The 24,133-nt window shown below is 40.8% G+C and overlaps 1 protein-coding gene across 9 annotated transcripts in view; it reads right to left on the minus strand.

The window, feature by feature from the left end:
- The window catches only part of phldb1b (pleckstrin homology-like domain, family B, member 1b), a 79,086-nt gene that overhangs the window by 30,138 nt on the left and 24,815 nt on the right, over window positions 1-24,133 (minus strand). For all 9 annotated transcript variants that reach the window (XM_062385310.1, XM_062385307.1, XM_062385302.1 and 6 more), the window contains 2 exons: window positions 21,553-21,678; window positions 13,870-15,374 (listed from right to left, as the gene is read on the minus strand). In XM_062385310.1, coding sequence (XP_062241294.1) covers window positions 13,870-15,374; window positions 21,553-21,678 — 1,631 coding nt within the window. The remainder of the gene's footprint in view (window positions 1-13,869; window positions 15,375-21,552; window positions 21,679-24,133) is intronic.

Below are 24,133 nucleotides of genomic sequence, written 5' to 3' on the forward strand. Positions count from 1 at the left end.
AAGGTATTAAATTATAATGTTTAGTGTTAATTGTATGGACGTGCAGTATTCATGTGACTAGATAATATTTCTCAAGTTCACATTTTAAGCTTTTATTCAGAGCTGATTATAAAATGAAATGAATCAGTTTATAAGTGATGATGGCGGCAATTGGGCAACTCATGTACCAAGATTTTCACCAGCTTTGTGATGTTGTTCCGACTTGAGATAGTGTTCACGTGATACTCCCAGTACCAGATTATTCTTACAAAATGCAAACTCAAAATAACTGACTGATAACTAGGAAAAAAGGAAAAAGATGGTAATAATAATACATATATACCAATATATTGTCAATAATATCAAGGCAACAAACAAACAACAAAAAAATGTATATACACATTGAAGTTGAAACCTCAAGCTGATCAGATCTATGTCTAAAAGAAAACCTGTGTATATGAAATCTGTTGCAATAATAAACAGGTCAAGTGACGTGATGAAAGGAGACTGCACGACATCACCTGTGTCTACAGCTCTCCTCTTGCACACAAATCCCACATTAAACCCACACATCACACACTTTACATTACATCATGGTTAGATCAGGTGAAAAGCAACGATAACACTGTAGCCTGTACTTAACCCTAAGCTGCATACTAGCTCCTTAGAGGAATGTATGACAAGCTCACTATATTACACCGAGCCACACCAGCTGATATTTGTGTGTGCAGTCCAAGCTGCTTCTGTAAACCCTGCTGTGTCATCAGGGCATACTGAAAAAACAGCAGAGTCCCAAGTGTGAAACCACCAAGGATGTGATACACACAAACACACAGCTCAGTCCAGACATGTTTCCCCAAACAGCCCGTGAAACGCAGCGCAGTCATATAGTTCACTCACTTCACTATCCCTCTATGAAGGCATGCGTAAACTTTCCCTCACTGATTCATCACTACTGACTGCGCTCCAACTGTAAATAGCACCATCTGCCAGATTACTTCCAAGATATAGTGCAGCAGAAGAAGTAAACAATTGACATCTAACAAATGCTCTAAAATGAGAATGTGAAATGTTATTCTTTTCTTTAATTACCAATTAAGACCCACAGACATTATTAAAAATAACAAAGTATTTGTTAGATGTGCTGTGCAGTCAGTTTAAATCCCAGTCACGTGACTTTTTATGAACCAAACAACCATGGGGCTGTTGAGGAATGCCTGATTCCCACAGTTCACACATTCCACAGCCCCCTGTGTCTCACCTAGTGGGTGGCTCTCATTATAACTAATGAAGAGATTTCTGGGTTGAGGCTGCTGCTGCATCTAAGAAAAGTGGCTTAAAAGAACTAAACTGTTAAAATGCACTTCAGGTGAAAATCCAATCTTCAGCAACCCTTTTAAACTGGTGCTATGGTGACAATGAATAGTTAAAATAAAAGTGAGAATATTGTATTGTAAAGTTCTAAGTTATAATTTTTTAAGCAATCTAAAAGATGAGCGATTTTGCGAGTAAAAGGACCAAAACCCAGAATTGATTTGCTTGTTTTATTTATTTAATCATTGGAGTTTTTCATCTGGGACAGACTGAAACACAAAATAACTGTAACACAAGAGAAGATGGTGTTGTCACTTACACAACAATGTTGTTTGTGTATATTGGTTTGCTTATATCAGGCACCATGCCCATCTCATCAGACCAAGTACGCTGTAGTAAAAAATCTCCAATATAACAAGGCGGCTCATTTAATCTCAATGCAGAGTATTATTAAGTCAACTGCTTTTTCCTATTTTAATTGATGCAACAATGCTGTTTGTTGTACACCAAACATTTCCTACACTTAAAGTGCAGCAATTAGGAATGAACCCAGTTCATTTACTCTGCTATGGAGTGTAGACTGTTTTATATTGTGACATCCAGCATCTGCCTCTGTCAGTTTTCCCTCATTTACTCACAACGCTCTCTTGACTCTTTGCTTATTTCCTTCCTACCAGCAGCCTCTCGTCCCTGTGTCTCCCTCTCTCCCCTGAGAGCCTCTTTGTTGCTTCTCACTCCCCCTCCTCCTCCTCGAGCACCCCAGGGCCGCTCCCCGTTGGTAAACCTTTGATCAGAGCAGTTATTCCTTTTTTTCCTTGAAGCGTGCACCTATGTCACAGGTGTAAATCTTACGTGCGTAGTATTTCAAGAGTAAACGAAGGGGGAGACTCACACTCAGTGTCTCCAAAAACAGAAACAAACCTCATTCATGATCACACTGATCCCCAGAGGCTTCATCGTGATCCAAACAAGAAATATATTTGTATTTCATTTCCAGCTTCATTTTTTTTTCTCTAGCCTTGTTGAACACATACGCATCAAAGCCAGTCAGGGAGAATGAGACAAGGAGGTTCTCCTGCAGCTGTAAACCTCTGTGGATAACAAGCTGGTGGTCCCCCATGTTGGCTGTCGCTGGCACTGATCTCCAGATGAAATTATGGAGTTGCTGCTCCTTGTGGGGGTGGCTGCCATTTAAAATGCAGAGCCCTGGGGGCATCTCTTTCCAGTCATCATGTCAAACTATTCCAGACTGGATACAGTGATTAGAGGCGAGACAGGAGTCTTATTTTTTACAATTTTAAAACATTGCTGGGGATAATCAACAGGCTTATGATTTGGTAAATGTTATGGGCCAGAGTTAAGATCATGTTTTTGAGGTGCGCATTCAGTTGAAAGATCATTATTTTGTTTAATATTCTGCTGTGAACAAACAACTGTGATATTAAATGCCAAGATCCCCCGAAAGCTCTAAGTTAACAGCACGGGGTTGAGACACTAGTGGCCCCTTGTGCTGAATATCCATGTGAGACTGTTTAGCCAGAGGAGATTTATAGTGAGTATAGCAGCAAAAGTAAACAGCAGCAAACGGTCACCAGCTGTCAAACTGGAGGATGCACACAGCCGCCTGCAGCTCCATAGCCCGCTGTCTATTTAAGGCGTTCATGGCAAATTACCATGAAGTGTATCTTGATTAGCGCGAAAAATATCTATATTTGCTATAAAAAAAAAATCAACAGATCAACATTGCCATCCACAGAGCCACGCAGCAAGTGAATATGCAAAACCGTTGCAAGGTTTTGAGTATTGTTTGGCCAAAATACACTGTTCAGAGTCACAAGTCTGTTTGGGCTCTGGAAAACTGAGATAGGAATCTTTTTACCACTTCCCAGATATTTCAGACTTAACAAGCATAAAAAATGTCATATGAATATGACAGATGATAAATGAGCTGAAAACATTTTGTGAATGTTCTCAGAGGATTGTAAAACATCAATATGGCATCCAGTGATGTTCCTTGGTAATTACAAAGTGCACTACACTGCTCTCTCATGTTTCCCTGAGCTTATGGAACCTCAGTTAGATTTTGGTACAGTTCGCATGTTCCTGAAACAGAAAATTTAAAGTTGGATGGAAACAACATTCTCACTTTCTCTCACCCAAAGATACATGTTTCTCTATTTTCCAATCTGTCATCATTGTATCCCCTCATATTTATCACTCCTCTGCTCCATGTACAACGACTGAATCAGTAAAGTCAGTTCCATGACTTAACCACTCTCTACAATAACCTTAGTTCATTCTACAGAATGAATGAAGCAGATATGTGCATTTATAATAACATATATACTATGACTACTAGTCTTTGTTTGAGTTTTATATATATGTTGTTAGGGCCCGAGCACTGACAGGCAGTGACAGAAAGTGAGGCCCAATTGAAATTGTAAGGATTATTATTTAATTTTTTCAGGCAAAATAATTGGCTTTTTGAGGGCTTTAACATACAAACATTTTTACCAAAATTTGCAGAAAATTAGAAAGTGGTGAATTAAACTTATTCTGGAGGAATTCTCAATGGGCGTGGCAAAATGGCTCAACGGTGTATCTGAATTTTTAACTCCCTAATATATCGACATTTCTCAAGTGTCTGACAAATTTCTTCTGGGTTAAAAGGATTTCTTTCAGCTTCAGAAGAATAAAATACAGTTTTAGAATATTTCCTGTTGTTTTTCTTCTTCCAGGCAAAAACACAAGACATTGAGGAATTAGATCTAGTATATTTTATCAATAATTGTTCCACAGGATAAAATAGTAGTTAAGTTCAAAATAAAACAATGGAAATAAAAAGGATCTATCAGTCCCCATGTGATTCCCTGAGTCCCGTGTTTCCTGATTATAATGACAGATTAGCGATAACATCAGTTGCAGCATGTTAGCTTACAGCGCCACATGACCCACTGCGACACGTGCACAACGCGCCTGCACGAAGAGGTTGAACACTTGACGCTGCGCCACTCGTCTGTGGTGCCTCCTCAGCTGCTGCTGACGGGTGAGCCCACAGATTTGTAATAAGGCAGTTGCTTGATACAAAGACGACAAACAGCCGCACCTTTGATCATTACTTTAACATCTACTTTAACAGTGTAGAATCCAAAACACTTCCACACACTGCTTCGAGTGGTGCTGGTGTGACGATTGCTACAACCTCCATTTTCGTAACAAAACACCAAAACATTACGGTATTATTTTACTGAAAGGTCAAGAGGCCACGAAATGTGGCCTCTTGTCGACAGTGATCGCCCTCTGCTGGACCAGGTGACAAACTGCTTCAGAGCCTCAAATGCGCTTCTAGGCCGCAAATTTTGAATTTAAACGGGTGATTACAGGTTGAATTAGAACTTTCCACCCAACTTTTGAATGAATATTGGAATAAAAAGAGACAGCCTGAGTGCACAGAGGGGATCTGTTAGCAAACTAGCTCAAATCAATAATCTTTGTATGCTGCTACCAAATCTCTTATTATTTAAATTTGCAGTTAATTTGGGGTTGAAAAGCTCAGGAACCCCTGTAGATCTGAGATTTCCACAGACTTAAGGTTGTTTAATTTCCTCAGCCATAATGGGAATATATGTAACATAGCATAGGCTCAACTCATATAGTCCCACGGCCCTGAAAGCTCCCTTTGAGCTGAACGGGTAATGACTGAATCAATGGAAAGCTTGTAACCACACATAATCACATGTAGCCAACAGGCCCTGAGCAGTACACTCGTTAATCAGATCAAATCCAAAGATCCCAGCACAGGGAAATCCACTGTGTATTTTAAATATTTGTTAATATCAGCAGCGGCATCATTTACCTTCATGAGTTCTGCCACACTGTTGAGGAAGACTGGCTTCTCTTTAGCCAGAGTGAGCATATACAACCCATCTTGATTCCTTCTCTGACCTCGTCTAGCCGGTATAGTCCTGCTCCCCAGCACATGATACCGGTCCATGACACACACACACACAAACTCTCTTTCTCTCTCTCTCTCTCTCTCACACACACACACATACATACACAAATCCACACACAGGATCCACACTCTGCAGTTCGGTAGTGGGACTGGAAGATGACTCAGTCTTCAGAGCTGTGCTTCCATGCAGCTCCTGCTGTACTGTATAGTGAATTTAGAACCGGCTGCACTACTTTGGGACGAATGGCAAGCAACCTACCAACCCCCCCCTACCTCAGCCCAACCCCTACCATAGTCTTGTGAGAGATGGTGTGGAGTCTGTGTGAACAGGGGGGGGCGGAGTTAGAGATTGACATTTGTAAGGACTTCCTGAAGTCAGGCTTACAGGATGATTCTAAGAAAAGAAAAGTGTCTAACTTTATACACCAAGAATAACTTTATACAGTCTGCAGTGTCTGCTCGCTTCTGGAAATAGGTCGTCAATTTAATGTAGTGTAAATTTGGATTGTCTTCAGTTTCAAATGATATAAATACAGAACTCTGCGGTGTAAATAACAGGGATAACAGGCTTAAAGTAGAGGTGTTGCCTATAACTGAGGTTTTAAAAATGAAATAATGGTGTGAGCTAAACACTCAAATAAAAGCTTGTACCCACAAAGTATAAGTACGTGTTAGTATGTTGTAGTATTTGAATAACTAGTGCAGATCCCATTCTAAACATGTTATGCAGCTTTCCTTCTGAATCTGAAACCCGTGATCAACAGCACTTTTTGCACCAATTTTATAGTGAATGTTACTGTTCATGTGTGGCTAACATGTAAGTTTAAATTATATTTCAGATATTATATATTTCACTTGATATAAAGCATTACAGCAACAACATGAACATGTGCTTTTACTTTGAAGACTATTGCTAAACAGGAAGAGATTCTATGATTGTTGTTGCCATAATAAAGACCAGCACTCGCTGCAACAGACAATGTCTGACAATGTCTGTTGCAGTGTTTGATATGTTTGATAATGTGAAAGTAAAAATAAGCAAATTATCAAAATGGTCTTTTAACTCGGCCCACAAACTTCCTGTTAGGGCCCCGCCCCCACTGCAATGTGCCATTCATTGACGTTTTATCAATATTGACACATGTCTAAATTGTACCCATTTCAATACAGCCCTTCCCTGTGCCTCTAACAATACACATGCCAAGTGTGAAGTTGATAAGTTTAATTGGAGATCTTTGCTCCTCATGTAGACAGACATATATATCTGGAATTAGTAGATAGATTAATAAAGGTAATGCTGAATTTGACTTGTTTTCTAAGACTGTCAAGTTGTCACAATAATATGTTCAAGAATTCTGTTGTTCATAATGATCTCAATCTGTTACAGTGACGGACAGCCCTACTTTGAAGGACTATTAAACTGTTTCAAAATGATGAGGCATATCTACCCACGATCTGAGTTTGTGTAATTATTTCTCTCTTGACTGTTAAATAATGCAGAACATCCTGTGTATATACAAAGAACACAGACCTGCCGACAGTTTATCAGTTTATGTGGGTCAACCATGTTAATGACTGGGAGGATACAAAAATTTAAATTAAATTTAAAAAACTCAAATTTAATTTGAAACTGGAGAAATTTTTCAATTTCAATCAAACACCACCAAATATGTAATTGTCTTATAATGCGTTTTAGGTTTTCGAGGTTGTCCGTGTAAACTAACGTGAACTGTTGCTTGAACAGGACATCTGAAGCCACAGCCTGGTTTCCTCTTATTTTGTGATTATCATTTTCAGTATACTCTGACATTTTACAGACCAAATGATTCATCTAACAGAATTGATTTTTTTAAATTAAGTTATTCTAAATACATATTAAGTTTAATATAAAAACAGTAAAATGGCTTGTATATTTGTTTGGTTTTGCAGTTAATACCCGAAATACACACTTCAGTGTTAACATTCTCTGAACTCTATATTCCAATGTAGCCGGAGAATATTCAACCTGAAATTAATGAATGAATGAATAAAGAAGAAATTATGAAATAAATACTAGCAATGATACAATCAGACAGAATATATAGATTAACACAAATAAATAGTGAATTAATTCAATAAATCTGCAAACCTGTGATATTACTATAAAATGTTTTAATCCTACCTCTTCTTACAATAAAGGAATTAACTGCATTTTTATTAAAAAAATTCCATGGCAACTTCTTCACAATGTCTTCATCTATCGGCTGAGACAGCAACAGTAGAACCGGTTATTCCGCTGACTTTAAACCAAGACAAAGGAATGATTGGATTTATTATTTATTTATTGGATTATTTAAATTAGTCATTGTTGGATTGTTTAATCTCAATGTATTTATTCATGGACCATTCATTGAATTGATCTTATTAAGTTATTAATTATTATTAAACATTTTACCATGAACTTAATGAACAATTTAAATGAATTGGATGCTGGTCCGTGAAGAATAAAATTAATATAAGAGCGGACTTCACTGTAGTCCTGAACAGTTAAATGACCCCCTCTAGTGGAGAGGGCTTTAAACAGCAGGCAGCACCTAGATACCAAGATATTTTGTAGTTCTAAAAAAAAAAAGAAAAAAAAGACACATCTGATAAATCATCATTAATACTGATGACTATGTAAATAGCATCGATATAGTAAGTATAGAGGCAAGAGTGCATCAAGTGACATGATGTGTCCTGATCTGCCACTTGTCTTCGGTGGAGAAAATACACACGTGGCTTATTTGATGGTGCAGTCTCAAGACTGGATTAGTGCAGCTTTCCTTTGGATGGGCACAGAAACAGATTTATTGCTGCTGTCCCAGATAAAGAGCCACAGAGTCGACTCAACTGTCTTATCTGTCCGAGCTCTTCTCTCTCTTTCTGTTAAGTTTTCAACCAAAACATTTAAAATCACAGTAATCTGCCTCCTGACACCCAACCGACGATTTAAACATGCAGATGGTTGGGTTGATCGAGTAGTAGAAACATTTATTTGCTTCCTTCAAATACAAATCTCCCAAGTCACCACTTCAGCATGACTAAAGTTACACCCTCTGGTCAGTGGGTTCTTGCAGCAGTGTATCAGTGTAGGTGCAGGATATATTTGGCTGCCTAGGTGGGAAGGTCTGGTGTCCCGGAGGAGCTGGATATATTTGTTTCTACAAGATGCTGGTAAACATGTGTGGTTGACAAGTGCGAAGGTATATTTGGTCCGTTAATCTTCACGAACAGCGGAAAAGATGCCAACAATGCAGGAGCGATTTTTCTGCGTGACAACATTTGTGACAGAACAGAAGGTGGAGGGGCCATAGCAGACTGGCTCAGGTGGTTAGTGGTATAACGACTACACGACTTCCTCTTAAATTCTCACCGAATCGAATGTTTGCCCTAGGATATATAATTAGAGCTGGAGCTCCAACCATGATATGTCATGTGGAGTTCCCTGAAAAAAACATTCCTTGAATCCAGCTCCCTGTCATCTCACTAAAGGTTGAGTTGGCTAATTTCAGTGGAAATCAATCAGGAGTTCTTCATCCTCCGAGACGGTGATTAACAAAGCAAGTATTCTAGCTTCTTCGTGATTTTCTGAAAGACAAGCTTCGAGGCTTTTTAGCCATCAAAATATCCTGCAGCTGTGGTTACGTGCAACACTTTCCATGTCATTTGAAGTCATCTGAAACTCTCATTGTGCCCCCTTTAAAGTAACAGCACCCACTGATCCAGTCCCTTCCAAAAAAGTTAGCGCTCATTAAAACAATGGAGTCCTCTTATCTAACGTCACTGGAAAGATGAGGTCATCCTTCGTGGACAGACGAGCGGGGGCGAGTGTCTGCCACCGATGAAACATGCTGCGACTCTCTTCATATGCCAACTGTGTTTGGCAAGACAGCGTGTCAGTCGGGTGGCCGAGGGGAGAGAGGAGTGCCAGGCCAGACAGCTTGGATCAGATGGACTCAGGAAAAGGGTCTTCCCTGCAGACGGGTCATTAGAGTGGACTTAGCCCCAATGCTCCAAAGGAAAACATGTTGAGCGGAAGTAAAAGAGGCTTAAGGGAGTTTTCCCTGTCGTTAAACACCCCTACTGATATTAGGAGGGGTGACCTTTTTAAATGATAGTGCCCACATCATCCACATCCTCTTTCCCAACAATTACTTGAAATGTTTGGCCTGCCACCTGTTTCTCGTCAAAAGTCTCCTGTGAAAAAGCATGACAAATTGAGGGAGACACAGGATAATAATATATTGTGTACACTTGTGTGAGATCCAGTCACAATGTCGCATGAATTTAGTTCAGCGCCACCATGAAACTGGGGGACCAATGAGAGGAGGGTTAAAAACTGACCAAACCAAAAACTAAAAATGTTCCCACACTGCTGACCTGAATGTGTCTGTGGGTTCTGCACTCTCAGGGTTATTATTCATCGGGAGCCAGTCAGAAAAACTGTGAATGCAGGTGTGATTCTTCAAAAATGATTGGACCAAAATAGTCACCTGACATTTGCAGTTGTAAGAAATAAATATATGGAATGTAAAATTAGAAGAAAAATATATAGATATTTCCCTACTTTGAATAGAATACAATTTGTGGACTTTCGTTTCACAGATTCAAAATCTGTTTCAGAAGGGCACAGGCATATTAAAGGGGACTTCCTCTAGAAGTTTGTTACATCTCCAGATTGACCACATTTTTTTAACACAAGGAAAAAAATGTAATAACATATCTTCATGTCCCATAAGGGTGTTTTAACATGTGGTAGTTTTTGAGCTAAGCATCTAAATAAATATATAAATATATGAGTTTGCACTTTAAATATCATCTGGTTTGATTACATTTTTGCAAATATAGTATACTAGTATTCAGCAGCTGTGTCTGCGAACGTTGCAGCATATAAATATCAAAAATAGATTTGTGTGATTTTAAAACAGTGAAATGTTGAGCTTACTAACTTCACCTTATAGAAATATAAGAGATCTGCATCAAGACAGGTTATTTTCACAGGTTTATGCCTTTAAAAAGACACCAACATGCTACAACCCATTCAAAATCTAACATCAGGCAAATACATCAGTGTATGTGGGGAAGAGAGTCGCTGTAGCCTGCTGCTGCCTCTGAGCTGTGTACTCCTGTTGATTTCACAATAAGAGTCTCTTCAGTGAACAAACTTCTCTTAGAACTCAAAACTTTGTTTTCTGGTAAGCAGGCTGTGTGTGAAGCGCTTTAAACCCAGACGCTCCAGGGCAAGAAAAATCTGTCATGACAGTGAGTCAACTGTGACTAATTACAGGCCCTGGAGCTCCACGCCTGAGTTTCTGCACTCGAAAAATACAATAACATAACAGGCTGCTGAGGAATCTTGCCTTGTTCTCAGGCTGCTTGTGCCTGTGAGCCTTATTTACTCCATACAAATGTATCTCTGACCTTGTAGTCTGTGGGCTGTTTGCACAAATCTAAAGCAAATATTATCCTTAGTGTGGCCATTGTTGTACTAGTCCAAAGGTTGTGGTGGCTAAAGACGATGAGAACAAACGGTGTGAGGCGTAAGAGACGGCTTATATGTGCAGTAAAGATGAATTGGTAAAAAATTGCCTGTGTCACATTCATTTGGAGAAAGGTGCAACATTTTCAGGATTAATCTGTTGTCCAGGAGTGGAGGGAGAGACACACCTGTGAGAACATTTTCAAAGGTTTGGACTCACCCAACATAATGCAGACTGTGCTGGGTATAACGTTAAGAGCCTTTCCTCAATGTTTACTGGGAGTTGGCTCCAAACTAAGTCCAACCACCAGTATGACATATCATCTAAATACTGAGAGCTAACTTGTATGTGTTAGGATCAACTTTGTGTTTAACAAGTGAGAATTGAGTGCGAACATGTGAGAAGTACATTTCAAAATGTTGGGTCTAATATGAATCCAGATGCGGATACCTTTTCTTCAGCACATATTTTCATCTATTTCTCTGATATCAAGTCGTAGATCTTGATATCTACGAGTGTGTGCGTTTCGGTACAGACCCAAATCAAATTCTGAATCTAGTAAATTCATATATATTCTAACGTGGATTTATATGGGGAGAGTGTGGCCTTGGGGATAGAGCGGGGGTTCTGCAACAAGAAGGTTGCTGGTTCGAATCCCTCTCTTTCTCATCTGCATACCTAAGTGTCCTTGGCAAGATACTGAACCCCTAAATGGCCCCTCATGAATGATGAGTGTACTAAAAATGTAAGTCGCTTTGGACAAAAGCATCAGCTAAACGACATGTAATGTAATGTAATGTAATTAAGGGACTCTTGGCAGATGTGGTGGAGTTTTGCGCTCTCTGACTGTCATTGTAGTTATGTTAAATTATTATGTTGTTGTATTTGTTTAGTACTGATATTCAAAGATTACTTAGTGGCAGAACAGGTTGAATATTTCATGATTTTAAATTTTAAAAACCTACATATCTCATGAAAATGTGTGCAGCACAGCGATGTGCATATTACACATCATCTTAATATTTTTTTCTGAACATATGCTTCTTGTTAACTATTTGTTATAATGTCTACTGCCTGTAAAATATCTATAGAGTTAACCCTCTTTGTTCATTCTCATACTGTTGGTCGTCTCAACAGGTCTTATTAGATTCTTATCTCAAACAATTTACATTTATGTCCAGAAAAAATATGGAGTAAGGTAGTTTGTCTTTCAAGCATTTTGCACCACTACAAATGTTACTGAGATTTTGGAAATATGTTTTATAACATTTTGTAACAACCAAGTCCAGGCATTTAAACTCAGTGAGAACTTATTAAAGGAAATGCTGCTGACTCCTTCAATCCGAAATCGGCCAATCATGAACCAGCAGTGCAATGCATAGAATCATGCAGGGACCAATCAGGATCTTCATAAGATATTATCTAAAGATTTTAAATCCATGGTGAGGATCAAATCTAACAAATAACAAGAACCAAATAACAATAATAAGTATTAAAAATGTCAATGTGCCAACTGTTGTAGTCAAATGAGTCAAGTGTGTCTTCACATGACTAACTTGAGTAGATCTCTCTCACTTGCCTTGCAGCAGAGACCTCAGCTCTCTTCACTATAAAGGGTTAAACCGGGTCTTGTGAATGAATGCAGCGCTGCCAAGTCTCTATAGGAGGTACCAGTACTACATGACCTGGTACATAGGGATAGAGGGCATGTCGTCTCAGTCTATCCAACTGAGCTGGCTTCACTCAGTCTCACACTTTGTAATTACAAGCAGGGCGGGCAACCGCCTACTCACACAAGCACAAACGCATGTAAAGGCTTTTTAAAGGGACTTTGTCTCTGCTGTTTCATTCAGACTGGCAGACAAGTTCAAGATGTCTACCACCTCTCCCCACCCCCTCTGTTGGGTTTAGGAAACAACAAACAATTGGTTGCTATGGGCTCATCTGGCGCCTTGAGACCGCATGTCAGCAGCAGTTTAAACAGACAAGCCAAGTTGCAGACAGTTTGTGTTTGTTTGGAAAAGGAGTAACCAGTTCCGAAAATTATCTCGATGGAGATAACTCTAGGCATTACACTCCCTTCCTCTAGGAGGTCAGACAGATAAGAGTTAGAAAAGCAGAATGTAATCCCAAACAGAAATTCCTCAGGTGATAATCACTCTAATTAACTTCTTCAGATGCGTTAGAGGGAGCTTGAGGGTCTTTCCAAACCTTAGATCCTCAGTAAAATCCTCACTCATCACCTTGGGGAAAAAAAACTAAATGAGTAATCATATCCATGCTTACTGCTGCAACTCACCATAATTCAACAATAATATAGTGAGATACTTATTTCAAAAAGCCCAAAACAACTCCTGCAAGTTATCCAAGTCTTATTAGTACCACTGTATTCAATATATGGACATGTAATATCATCAAGATATTAATGATTCTTAATTCTTTTAAACATTCTGGGAGCTGAGCAGATCACAGACCTGAAATATGTTCAAGAAGAAGTTCAAATCTGAATTTAAGCCCAAAACAAGTAGCTACCACTCATAGAGGCTTTTTTCTTCATTAAAAGACAAAACTTATTGAAAATAGTACATTTGCATAATCCTGTTTAAACATGCATGGTCCCTTACTTTTCAAATAAATCAACCACAACAATTTGTGGGTGCAGTGCCTTGCTCAAGGGAACATTGCGGAGATAGTTGTGATTATAAATACTAAACGCCTTCAGTTGGCTGGCCCACAACTTAGAGTACTCCACCTAAACAAAGATTTACTGGTTTCATTTAGATTGTTGATTGGACAAAATTTATATTTTTAACTTGGGTTCCATCATGTTCAGTATAAAAAACAATTGTCAATAGTGCATTATCTGTCACAGAATAACTTTTATATTATGTATTACAGTTCGGTATCAACTATATAACAGCCAAGATGCTGTGTGACAAACTGGTAAAACCCCAGTAAAATGTCAAATTAAGCCATAACAATGATTAAATATCTCTTTAAAATCAGCTACAGAAATGAGTAGAAGTATTAAGCAAAACTACTTTAACCTGTAAAGAGATGTTGAGAGTTATTCTTAAACTGAATTACAGTTTTTCATGCTGACATGTGATCCAGACTCACCAGTCTCTCCATTTCCTGCTCTCGAAGCCTCTCCTCTCTCTGTCGTCGGTGGTACTCCAACAGCTCATCCTCGTTGTCGCTGATTTCGGTGATGCTGTTCTTCCTCTCCCTCATCCCAGGGTGAGGTCTCCCTGAAGACATCTTCCTGTGGGTCCTGGGACTGGCAGCAGGGGAAGAGCCAGGCAGGGAGCCCAGACTGTAAGCAGGAGAGAGGGTATTCCCCACGCTCGCCTTCCGTACCCCCGCACAACTACCACTGCCCTCCATCATCATAGAGGTGGGGGATGGACTGCGGGCTCTGACTCCCCTGGTGCACATCTGCTCCTCAGATGTAGATCCACTCTTCCGTCTGAGCCTTGGACTCTCTGGGACAAGCTTGCAAAGACCTGAGGGACTATCTGGGGTCCTCAAGGAAGGGATTGTCCCTGGTAGCGCTCCTGGGAGTACTGGGACCCCTCTCCGGGCCATGGAGGGGCTGAGAGGAGGCAGCTCTCTCATAGTGTTGCTTGCTCCGCTCCCACCATTCAGCTCCAGGTTCCTCCGGGCCATGCGAGGGCTCTCAGGGGGCTGCAGTGAACGTGGATGTTGCTGAAGCGGAGAACCTTGGATGACATGCACAATGGGGTCCAAAGGAGGCTGGAAGGTTCTGATGGGTTGGGAAAGCTGCCTGGAAGGGCTAGAGGTGAGGGAGCGATCAGCTAAAGTGGTCTGCTCTCTAAAGGGGCTGGCAGGTCTTTCATGGAGCACCGTCGTTGACTTGGTCCTGGGACTAGAGGGAGATGGGGACGAACAGGTAGGGAATTTAGGAGTGAGTCTGGGGCTACTCGGCACAATGTTTCTACTATTGAGAGATTCACAAGAGGACAGCAGGGACATCTGTCGAGGGCTTTCAGAGCCATCTTGGCCTAGTCCTCTGCGAGTTGGCTTGGGGCTCGGAGGAGCTTCTGCTAGGACCTTCCTTTGCAGCCTGGGGCTTTCCTGAACCTTCTGACCAGCCCCCCCGCTGCTAAAGCTAGGCAAAATGGTCCGTGGCTGGGGTAAAGGTGGAGGCTGGGAGGTGAAATTGTAGCTAGAGGAGCGTACAGGCACTGGTGGCAGAGAATAACTCTGGTCCTGGGGTCCTCCACTAGGAGATGGGCTGGTAAAGCTCCCACTGCTGGCTGCTGAGGGTGAGGAGAGGGGGGAAAAGGGAGGGGAATTGTTCTCATAGCTGGACCCCACAGACATGGCCCCCGGGCTGGTAGGAGGGGACAGCAGATACCGTCCTCCCCCATTAACCATGGGTGACAGAGGCGAGTGAGGAATCGATTGGCCTCCAGGAGGGTTTTTGGCCTCCAAGGAAGAAGACTGAGGGTCATCCATGACTAGGGAGTCCATGATATCCTGGAGGTCCTTCTCAATTGAGCTGACGATTGCACTATGCTCAGACTGGTTTCTCTCTCCAGGAGCTGAGGGCGACTTGCCGGGACTGGACTGGTGATTCCCATTGACGAAGCTCTCTGTGTCTAAAGGGGGAGAGAACAGGAAAAGAATATCAAGCTTTGGGTTTAAAAACACTTGATACAACGAAGGGCTATGTGTAACAATCACACTGACATTAACTTTGAATCTGAGAGCTCTGCCAAGAAACTTTCAGGCTTCTCCACCATAATGTTAAACTTGGCAATGCAATGTAAAGTCATCTGGCAGAGTTCTGCATTTGTCAATCAAATGGGTTCAAGCCCATATCCCCGGGAGATGTCTCTCAAGTATGTAACAGTGTAATTCTACTGTTTACCCAGAAATTGGCTAAACAGTCATAACTTTGCAGAGTTAGAAATTGTGTGTCACAGCATTACTATTTGGAGAGTGTTAAATATTGACTCACTGCATTTTACTTTCTCATAAGTAGGAACATCAACACAACCAGTGGCATTGCTCTTCATTCATCAGAATAAAGAGCAATGCTCACAGATCTCTGCTCACAGGTCTCAGATCTCTTAACAACTAACCTTAGTTCTTAGCACAAGAAACCTCGATGACTTACTCTGAAAGTGAATTACTGCAATATGGTTTAACTGATTTTGTCGGCTGTTTTAACCCCTTATCTTCCCATCACTAATACAAGGTGCGTTGCTTTCATTCCTGCAAAGTGTTATTTTGTGCCTTGTTTGGTTAGGTTGTGTTTCTGTCCAGAAATCGCACACTGCAAATCACTGCAAAAGAATCGAACTCGTCCGGGAATGATGACAAATTTGCTTGATAATTCAGAACCTCCACATCCAGTCATGATCTTGTGAAAACTTCTTCATTAAATATCCATGCTTTCCTGGCCCAGTGTAGATTCCGGACGATCACAAGGGCAGAGAAGGGATTAGTGGTGAGGAAAAAGGGAAGGACACGGGCGAGGAGATGAACCGAGAGACAGGCGTGTGCAATGGATAGGGATCAGGAGAAAATGTGCCTGCGTAACCCAATTACAGTAAAGCCCGAAAGCAACGTAGCACACAGGCCAAATAATCTAATCTTAACCGTCTCTCTTTAATGTCAGCATAGTAGATTATTACAACAGAAACACATGGCCACGTGGGAGATTCACCAGTGTGGCCTTAGGGCAAGGATCAGAGCACAGATCAGGTTCTATTACTGCTAAATGAAATCTGCGTAAATTGACTCGATGTCTGTTTCAATGGAAACATGAGGATAATTGCAGTGTGGAGTCATTAGTGCGAACACAGAGGTAACGCGAGACGACAGAAGAGTAGAGCTGTCATGCTCAGTGGTGTTGTAATAACATTAGAAATCAGACAGATGACAACGGAGTCAAGCAGAAGATAACACACAAAAGACAGACCAGAATAGAAACAGAAGTCAATTTTGTGTCTCTTAGTGGAGATGACGTCAGAGAGCCAAGTCCCATCAGCCAAAAGAATAGGCACAAATAATGCATCAGCTGCGTTCAGCAGGGACGGACGCTGCCTGCTCCCGTGCGATGACCCTGCCTTCGATAGACACCTGCACACATTCACACGAGCATCATAGAGCATCGTGGTCTGCAGGCGGTCACACAGACACGCCTCATCTGTTGAGCTCAACGTGAATCTCAATGACAACAACCCTCATGGGTTAGTACGTGCAGGGTCAAAAATAAGGGGGGTGGGGTGCAGAGAGGAGGGGGCGACAAAAATAAATGCATCCGTTTGCTGAGGGAAAACCCATGCAATGATGTCATCGCCTCCGAGTGCACCGTGCCAAACCTCGTTGGAAAATCGGGCAATTTGACGTTCGCTACCACGGCGGCGACACTGCGAGTCTGACACGACACGACACGAGAGATGTGGTTAAACACGATGACATCTACTGTTCGGCATCGGTGACATCATCAGCGAGAGCTTGTTGCGATACACGAACATGAGGATCCTCTGCTGTCCCCCCACATTTTCCCCCTCACACTGGGATTCTGCGCTCCAAGAAAAGATATGTGTGTTTTTCTACTTGATCAGGTGTTTTATTGGCGACCTGTGTCAAACCCTCCGGGACAAACAAGCGAACGGTCTCGTGTCCTGTGGCCGGTGCCTCATCACCTCTCTCGCCCTCACACACCGAGCAGCGGGGTTACTCACATGAAGGAGCACAACTGCGACCCGGTCAGTGTCAACGGGCTTCACTTGCTAACATGACCGCACACTGGGGCCCACATCCTCCGGACCCCGCGGACAGACGCACCGGGGTGTGACGGAGCCCTGCTGCGCCTGGCTCCACGCGCACCGAGGGAGATTTGGAGATTCACCGGCGAGGGGGATGTTTCAGCCGGGGCTTGGGGAGCTGAGGCACCGCCGCTGCCCACGGTACCTCCGCTGTCAAGCTACCGGAAACAAAACACGGGTTTTCGCCACCACGGCCTTCAAAATAAAACCAGCGGTCATGTTTAAGTGCACGCGGGAAATATTACTGTAAACCTCGTGACATCGCTTAGAACCAAACAAATAGCTTCAGGGTAAATGTGATGTCCTCAGTGTGAGAGTAAGTGTATTTCGTTACCTCAAATACCAACACTGTCACTTGAGTTATGACAGGTAATAGTAGGCAGGCTCTACACTGTACACTGTATTTTAAGAACAACATGATACCAGAATACTCAGTTGAATATGTTTCTTAAATAGATCGCTCCTAGCAAATTAATGATGTTTTATTTTATTTTGAAGGTAAAATCGTCCTCCTCCCGGTGTCCTGGTGACGTCGCACTTCCTATCCAGGCTGCTGTGAACTTTGACAGGTCTCCACATAGTCGGCGGTGGACTGCTTTCTGTCATTATCCAAATTTTAGATGACTCGTTTTTTTTTCTGAAATAATTATATCTACACTGGTATTTCAACTGCATTAAATGCATTGAGTTGTTCTGCTATTGGAACACCAATGAATGACATTCACTGATTTTCTTCAGTGAAAATGAGAGGCTTTTTAAAATATGTTTTTTTATATCAAGGTCTGATCATAAGGACACAACATTAGCTTAAACAGGAACTAAAGTCTTATTCCAACAATTCCAATGGGAGAAAACTGTGCATAAAAACCGATGCTGAATTCTGTCGACAACTGTTTTCTTATTGTGGGAGTTAATTCATTTAAAAACACTGTGTTTAGTGCAACTGTTTGAAGTTGTACACATGCACACACAGCCGACAATAAGAACTCAAGCCATAAATATATTTTATTTGACCGTAAACTTCTTTGATTTTTTATGACACGCACAAAAACTAAGGGAGGAGGAAGTTAATGGTTTCTGCAGTGGAAACACTTTTTAATTATGTCCCATAAATTAAAATTATTATTACAAAATGGAATTGAAGTATCAAAATTAAAAGTATTTATAAAGCAACAAATGTATGGCAATGTGTATGGTATACTGGAACACTTGTATATTTTGTATAAGTTAATTATTATGTATGGATTAGAATATTTTTACTGCAGTAGTTGTTGTCATAAATTGAGTGACATAAAAATACTTGAGTTAACTGAGTTAATTATATCCTGCCACCATTTAAACACATGTTTATAATATAATCAAATAAAATATGATACAGTCTAAACAATAATATTCAGTTTTCACCTGTCATATGTCCTGTCAAAAACAATAAATGCAGAACAATTATTTAACAGGTTATACTGTATGTACCATACCTGCTGAGCTTTTTCATATACAATTCTGAATAAAACAAAACAAATGCATCCTAAAATAGGGACCTTATTAATCCATTAACGGAGTTAACGGAATAAAAAGGTACAGACTTCTCTTGTTGTCCTGTAAATAATCAAACTCTATTGTATTGTATTTCGATTATTTCTCCCACGGTTATTATTGCGTAATAAAATCTAAAATGAATAATGAATAATAGATTAATCACAATAACAATCAACTGCATCCCAAACAGTCAGCTCTCTCCGCAGCTCTGCTTAACAAACACTTTCGAGCAGCCGGTGTCGGATACAGCCGTCGCATCACATACGGAAGGTGGACGAAGTAAACACATAGCAGGCAGGTGGGGGGGAGTGCAGAGGGAACTGAAGGGGAAACCCAGGGATGGGGGGGGGGCAGAGGTGACAGACAGTAGAATGAACTGGAGGTATATAAATAGTTTCTGAGCAAGTTACTGTAACCCCAGCCCTCGGCCTCTTTAAGCAAACAGCTCAGTGCCACAAAGCCGTCTGCTGGCCTGGCAGAGAGGCACAGGAAACGTCCAATCAGTGAAGAGGTGGGAGCTGGAAGACAGCTGGCTGGAGACAGCTGGTCAGTGGACCCGTCACTGACCTGGCAAAGCTCACCAAAACCCAACAACAGACAGGTGAACTTGACCGGCACCGCAAAGCTGTGTGACAGATGGACACAGGAGGAGGACAGATGCAGAATGGAAAAGCAAATTTTACGCAAATTTACCAGTCACCAAATCTTCATCACAGCTGGTGCGGTAAGACTGACACATGCAGGGGTTCAATGTAAACTTCTTTACGTGCTAGTGATTATCAAACTAGCTTCAGCCTGGTGTATGCACACTTCATCATTTTGAAGGAACTGACTGGACTTCGTTTCCTCGTTTCCCAACTTCACCTGCTGCTGGCCTCATGGTGCATGACACCTTCCAATTCATATTCATAACCAATGTGTAATAAACCTGACCTAAGCCTGATCTCCTAGCTTACTGAACACATTGGTACTTATAGGCTACGTGTCAAACTGGGCACATAAGTGCTTTCACTCTGTATCATGTTTAATCTCAGCCAATAATAACACGCATTAAAACGCATCATCACGTGCAACTCACGTACACATGGCATGTACGTGCCAAAACTCTGGTTAACGAGTCCATACACAGATAACAAGTGCAATTTCAAAGTCTCTCTAAGCAGATATGACAGATATGCCTTCTTTATCCTGGGAGTGGCATGAACAGTCTTCATCTGGATGCAACTCAGGAATGCATAATTGAGGAAAATGGTAGGTTTCTAAACAACGGAAGGCTTTCATTAGCGGGGGAGGAAGGACACAGCACTCGATGATCATAACTGCGCGCCGCAGTCGTACCCTGGTAGCAGGCAGCGTCAACAGTAGGATTGAACTGACACAACGCCGTGGCAGATCCGTGCTAGTGGAGCTGGCCAAGAAAAGACACACTTATAGTAGTGAGCTTATAAGGAGCAATATTCAGAATACACGAAGGCATACGTGCATATAAAAACTTTGCTTGGAGACGTAGAGGAATGAGATGCTCATAAAACATGCCGGGCACTCTTCAGGCTTCATACAGATACCAACAATAATGCTCTTGTAGCAGAGCTGTAATTACATATTCAACATGTTTAGTGTAGAAATGCTCTGGCAGAACCATTTGGGGCATTAAAAATAATGAAATGTGCCCATGTCTTAAAGCAGATCTTACAGCAAAAGTGGTGTAAACTCACTTAGCTTATTAATACAAAATAAATAAATAATAATAATTAAAACACAAAAAAGCTAAATCTGAAAAGGTTATCAAGGGGCAAAAGCAATATATTGGCTCAGTCCTGTTTACAGCGACAAATTCAGGGTTGGCAGCTGGAATAGGATTGTCCCCTTGAACAGCCCCTGTCCAGTCAGTAGTCTTTAAAAGAACTAAAAATACCAACAATAAGTATGACCAATTGTTAAACATATTTTTCTTTGAAAACACAGTGTCCACAAGGAACAATTAAAAAATATATAATCAGTGATGTGTGGCTTTGCTAAAAGCTATAGAACTAACAGTAAACAAGGAATGACTTAAATGTCAACCTTAATGAATCAGGAAATGTGCACAGATGATGGACATATAATTGGCCCCTTTATGGCCCCTGATTCAGAAAAATCCTAGATCCACCACTGCCTGTTTATCAACAAATGAACTCACTTGTATAGTGTTAACAGCTGCTGCTACCTCCACTTTATCCAACCTATAAAATAGGGTAAAATGCTCAGGGTTTACTGCAGTGCAAGTAGCCACCTATAAAATGAACAACCCTGCTGCACCACCTCTTCACCAACCTGTTCGCCACTTAAACAATGTCAGCCTTTCATCCATAGAAGGCCAAACCGAAACCAGAAATCAGGAGGAGAAATGCTGTTTCTTACTAATGTGACAAAAACTCAGTCACTTAATTTAAAGATGCACATTAGTGCCTGATTACATTACCTGCACGCATTCTGTAGTCCCCCGTGGAGACGCTTCCTCCCTGGGGCATCATGCTCTTCATTCTGAAGGCTTCTTCGGGGTGGTTGAAGCGAAAGAAGTTTGATTGGCCAAAACACAGCATGCAGCCTGGAAAACAGCACAAATGTAGTTTCTATTAATTTCTTAGACCCACACAAAAAACAGCACAGTTTAAAATGTTCTACCTTTAGTTTCAGGGAACTACAGAAGTTAGCGAGGCTCAGAATCCCAATTGAGCTAAACGTGCAATTTCTTTAAAGTACATAAACTCTAAAGAGCTTTGAGTGGTCATCAAAACTTAAAAAGCACTTTTTAAATGCAGACCATACAGACTTAGAAATAAAGATATTAGTACACAAGGCAGATAAGCATGTAGGAGTGAGTCTCTTTTTTAATTCATTGGAAAAACTCTAGATGGAGAACAGAATTGTAAGGCCTTGTTATATTTGATTCTATACATCTACTATACTATACAATATCATTATAATTATAATTTAAAGAACTAAATAACAATATAAAAAGCAAAAAGGAGCAGCAGCTAGAGTGGCGTCCCAGGATGATAGATTGCCAACAAGTCAAGATGTCCTTTTCTGAATGTTCAAATACTGTAGTTTTGTTAAGTTTCCTGTTTATCAGTCTTACCGCAGATGATGGATGAACGAGCCAATGTGACAATCCATTGAGCATTGATTATGGTCTATTGTGCATGTTATTAACAAAACTGATTTATTTTTAGGCACAGCAGCCTGTACGCTGACACTGTACCTAAGATGAAAGCAGTTTGCCTCAGATTTTCTTTAAGGACCTCTTTTCTTGCAAGATAACGATGGATAGGAAATAGACTAAAGATTACAGTTACATAATTGACACTGCTTGTATCTGTGGTGAGACTTCTGAATCTATCAAGCCATGCTATATCATTAACTCGGGACCATAACCCAACTGTTGGTGTAGTAAACACAACGACACAGCATGTTAATCAGTAAGCTTCAGAGGCCCCAGCTACCAGTCTGAATGGTAAGTTAAGTTATTCACCTGCAATATCTAGCTTCATATGAAGTGTACAAATGTCCAATTAAACATTAACCTAGCTTGCAACTATTTTAAGCACACAGGTTGGACAGAGACAGAGGAATGTCATAATAGCAAAGAGAGGTTGGCAAGGTGTGTGTGTGTGCGTGTGTGTTTGTCCGCTCTGGTGGGGATGTTGAAGCAGTGCAAGTTGAAAAGGCTGTGCTAACTCAGATGACATCATCAACACTGACTTATGGAAAATCAAAGCATGAGGGCGCCTTTGTCACTGTGAGGTGATAAACTCAGATGAGACAAATTACTGTTTAAATAGAAGACAGAGTGCAGCAATCATCTTAAAGAATCACACCAGTTTGGGTTTTGCATAAAAATGAGAAATTCATAATTTACACAAAAAAACATTAGCATCTAATTTGCATTTCAAAGCCTATTTTTTTTTCTTTCTGGAAAGCAGCAAGTTGCATCAGGAATGTTAATTACATTTTTAATTAGTAAAATACCCCCAACGCTAAATGAGCCCGTCTTCTTTCCGTAAACTAAACCCATGGGTTTAGACATTCAAACTGTCTGATGTGCATTGCCTCAACATCCTTACAGGAAAAGCATCCAATTATGGAGATAATAAGCTGGAAAAATGCTGTTTGGTAGATGATTAATCCCACACAAGACAAAGTAATGACAGACTGAGTCTTCTGTTTGAAAAATATTAATTTATATTTTGAAAAATTGTGAATGTGTACCAAACTGTGCAAGCTGTAACTCATGATATTTCGGCATGATTTCATATTTGCATTTGTTTCTAGAAAGTTCAAAGTTAATGTAAAAATACATAGAGTGCTACTATAAGGCAGCTGATGCAGCCAGTGGTGCCTCAATTTAGGTTTCAACGTTAAAACGTTGGCTGTACAATATTTGTATAACAACAAAAGGAGAAAATGACCATGAGTATCTATTTTCACCTTGTTCTGAAGGTCAACATCTACAGAATTTCAAACACTAAATACAAGTCACATTCACCAATTCATGCAAACATTCAAACACACACTCAGACACACACACTGCCGGCACAGCTGTTGGGTATCTTGCCCAGGGAGACTGGCCCACAGCCTGGAGGTGCATTGGGATCAAACCACTAACCTTATGGTTAATGGACAACTCACTCTACATCATGCTCCGCAACCACCCGAATGTTGATAGCAAATGAGCCATATCCACTTTAGATGGCTAAGTATATTTCAGGTTTGAATTCTTCCCAAATTCTTCCTAAACATCTATTACTTGTGTGATACATATTTTGTCTGTGTTTATTCAAGAATAAGGGATAAAAATGTGCTGAGGATTATTTTTTGCTTAATATGAAGCAGCAGAAGCACAGTATTACAAACACTATAAAAGTCATGAAGTGACACAGCTGATCCTCACATTGATCAGGCCCCAGACCATACAAACACACTCAGTCTCTATGGTGATACCAATCACATCCACTTTCCATAAAGATTTTAAAGGTCAAAACACGTAATGGACATAAATA

Source organism: Platichthys flesus, chromosome 4 (assembly GCF_949316205.1).
Source record: "Platichthys flesus chromosome 4, fPlaFle2.1, whole genome shotgun sequence".
Taxonomy (NCBI): Eukaryota; Metazoa; Chordata; class Actinopteri; order Pleuronectiformes; family Pleuronectidae; genus Platichthys; species Platichthys flesus.